The sequence below is a fragment of the Octopus sinensis genome, linkage group LG21 (genome assembly GCF_006345805.1).
Source record: "Octopus sinensis linkage group LG21, ASM634580v1, whole genome shotgun sequence".
NCBI lineage: Eukaryota > Metazoa > Mollusca > Cephalopoda > Octopoda > Octopodidae > Octopus > Octopus sinensis.
Window position 1 is genome coordinate 15,504,353 of NC_043017.1, and position 2,778 is coordinate 15,507,130.

Below are 2,778 nucleotides of genomic sequence, written 5' to 3' on the forward strand. Positions count from 1 at the left end.
GGGGGGACAGACAGACAGACAGACAGACAGACAGATAGATAGATAAAATAGAATAGATAGATAGATAGATAGATATAAATCAATAGATAAGACAGTATGTTCGTGCAGTAAATGTAACGATCCTTGTCCATGTTATGTATTTGTTTTACGCACACACACACACACACAGACACACAGACACACAGACCACACACACACACACACACACACACACACAGACACACACAGACACACAGACACACACACGCACGCAAACACGTATCCATCATTCATTAAGTATCTCCTTTGCAACGGTTTCGGCCCCCTTCGGCCCCGAAACAACGAAGCCAACGTTATTTAAATCAAACGCCGTCATTTAATTCGTTAACATTAAAACATCTTCTCGTTGTTGTTGTCGTCGTCTTTCATCTTCGTCCATCGATTACTTCAAATAAACGTTGATGAAAATTGAGGTTAAACTTCACTTTAAACATTGCCAGCCATAAATATGGCCTTTCACACTCACAACCGGCCAATTAATATGGTCATGGGTGTGTGTGGGTGTGTGTGTGTGTGTGTGACACCATGCTGGTTCTAACCCCCCTCCTCCCCTACATATGTAATGAAAGTAAATCTTTTCTCAGTTGATGTGTGGTTCTCTAACTTAAAACATTTCGCCCTGAAATTAACCCCCAAAATGCCGATGCCACGGTGTTTAATGCCGTATCAAACGTTGGTTAACTATTCATTTCTCGTTTCTCTGATGATTCTCTGTAAACATGTAGTTTCTTCTCCTTCAATTACTTCATTCCGAAGACATTGGTTAAGACGGAACCTTATTCAATGCGAACCAATTGCCATTAGTCTGTGTCAAGACCTGCCTTATAATCTGACTGGGTTTCCGAATCTCCTTAATGATCACAACCAACACGCAGCCAGTATCGGGTTACACGAATTCTTGCTGTTGATCGAGTCGCGGTGTTCTCCCTACAGTCGATTCTTCCTTTGTCTTCTTTATACACCTGTCTGTAATGAGGAATACAGCCTCATCCTACCTCCTTGTCGAAAAGTCTGTAAACGTGTCCAAGAAGACTGCGAAGACCTGATGAATTCTTTCGGTTTCAAATGGCCGGAATTTTTTAGCTGTAAGAGATTTCCCAGTTCGGGACTCTGTGCCAGTCCAAAAATGAGAACTGGTCGATTGACAACTCATTCTTCACATTTTTTTGTAGCTGAGAAAAGAACATTTCCACAGACAACTTCGTCACAAGACACCACCACCACCAACAACAACACCAACAACAAACAGCAGCAGCAGCATCAGTTACTTTGCCCTCCGGAACTCAGTATATCAAACAAACTAAATTATAAATTAACCATTGGATCATTGATCATCCCGGACTGTGCAGCTCCCTGCATCGGCATGTTCTTCACAGAATCCCAGGTACAATTCGCTCGACTCTTTAACGGCATTCTCTCGTCTTTCGCCCTCGTACCCTCTGTACTCACCACTTTCACATTCATCGTCAATATTCAACGTTTCCAATACCCACAACGGGTTGTTGTATTCCAATCTTTTTGCTATTCGCTCGCTACTCTCGGCTACTATTTAGCTTTCTCCTTCCGGGACATGGTGGCATGTGTTGATATGGCCCCTGCATCGTGTCCCAATCAAACATGTCAACTTGTGTCTTTAGTCAGACAAGGAACAACAAACGGAACCTGTACCGTCAGCTTTATTATAATTTATTTCTTCAGTATGGCTGCGTCCGTTTGGTCTGTAATCTTTGCTTTGGTATGGTTCTTAGCTGCTACGAAGAAATGGTGCTCGGAAGCAATCGAAGCGCAATATCTGTATTACCATTCCATATCATGGGGTCTCCCCATTGTGCCGACGTCTGTTTTATTAAGCTATGGTTATATCGACGGAGATGTTCTCGCTGGCGTTTGTCAAACGGGTCTCTTTAACACGACCGTCCTTGTCACATCCCGGCTACTACCGCATACTCTATGTTTTCTCGTCAGCCTTGTATTTCTACTCCCTGCTTTTATATCACTGATTCGAATCTCAAAGACCAATGGACGAACAAGGAATTTGTTGCGAAAGTTCGGACTCTTCTCCGTTGTCTCTGCCACTTGTGTTTCGATTACCATCAGCTGTTTATTCTACGAGTCCCTATACAAGGACCAGTGGTTGAGTACTTGGTACTCCCGTATCTCCAACAGTACTGAACAGGACACTTTGCCTTCCCCTGCTCATCCTGACCATCCCCACCGTCAACAACCCTCTTTCGTTGTGTTTCTACTAAAATATACCGTTTTATATATCCACGCCATTCTTCCTGGCACGTTTTTAGCCAACTCCAAAACTCTTCTTCCCTGTATGGGAGTATGTCTTGATAGAGCGCTGCCTTAATTATATTGTGTGTATATATATATATATATATATATATATAATGTCTGTGTGTATATATATATAATGTGTATGTATATAATTTTCTACATTATCTGTTTTTTTCCTGAGGTTATTCGTTTCCATTTTTTTTATCTAAAATATATTATCAAAAACAAAACAGTTTTATATTTTCGTGTTTAAGATTTCTGTAGATTTTTTTAATAAAATGCTTTTAAAGGATTTTGGTAAAACGAGTGCCTCGTATTGGAACCATCGTGTGTGTGTGTGTAGATATGTATTTTACATGTTGATGTTGGTTGCTTTGGTGCAAAGATTAACAATATGGCAAACAAAAAAATTAATTTCAAATCTTATATGAAAATCTCCATATTTGATCCACACAC

General features: G+C 40.7%; 1 protein-coding gene across 1 annotated transcript; it reads left to right on the top strand.

Moving 5' to 3' along the window:
• The first annotated feature begins 676 nt into the window (after window positions 1-676).
• On the top strand, window positions 677-2,395 carry LOC115222772 (frizzled-1-like). The gene is made up of 2 exons (XM_036511764.1): window positions 677-1,124; window positions 1,389-2,395. Exons 1-2 carry the CDS (start codon window positions 677-679, stop codon window positions 2,393-2,395), a joined length of 1,455 nt encoding a protein of 484 aa, XP_036367657.1.
• Window positions 2,396-2,778: the final 383 nt, after the last annotated feature.

What these genes read in the sequence shown, in the direction of transcription:
- LOC115222772 (XM_036511764.1), top strand. Translation starts at nt 677, where the DNA reads ATGCCGATGCCACGGTGTTTAATGCCGTATCAAACGTTGGTTAACTAT. An exon ending in ATGGCCGGAATTTTTTAGCT is followed by an intron (nt 1,125 to 1,388) that starts GTAAGAGATTTC and finishes CGGACTGTGCAG; the next exon opens with CTCCCTGCATCGGCATGTTC.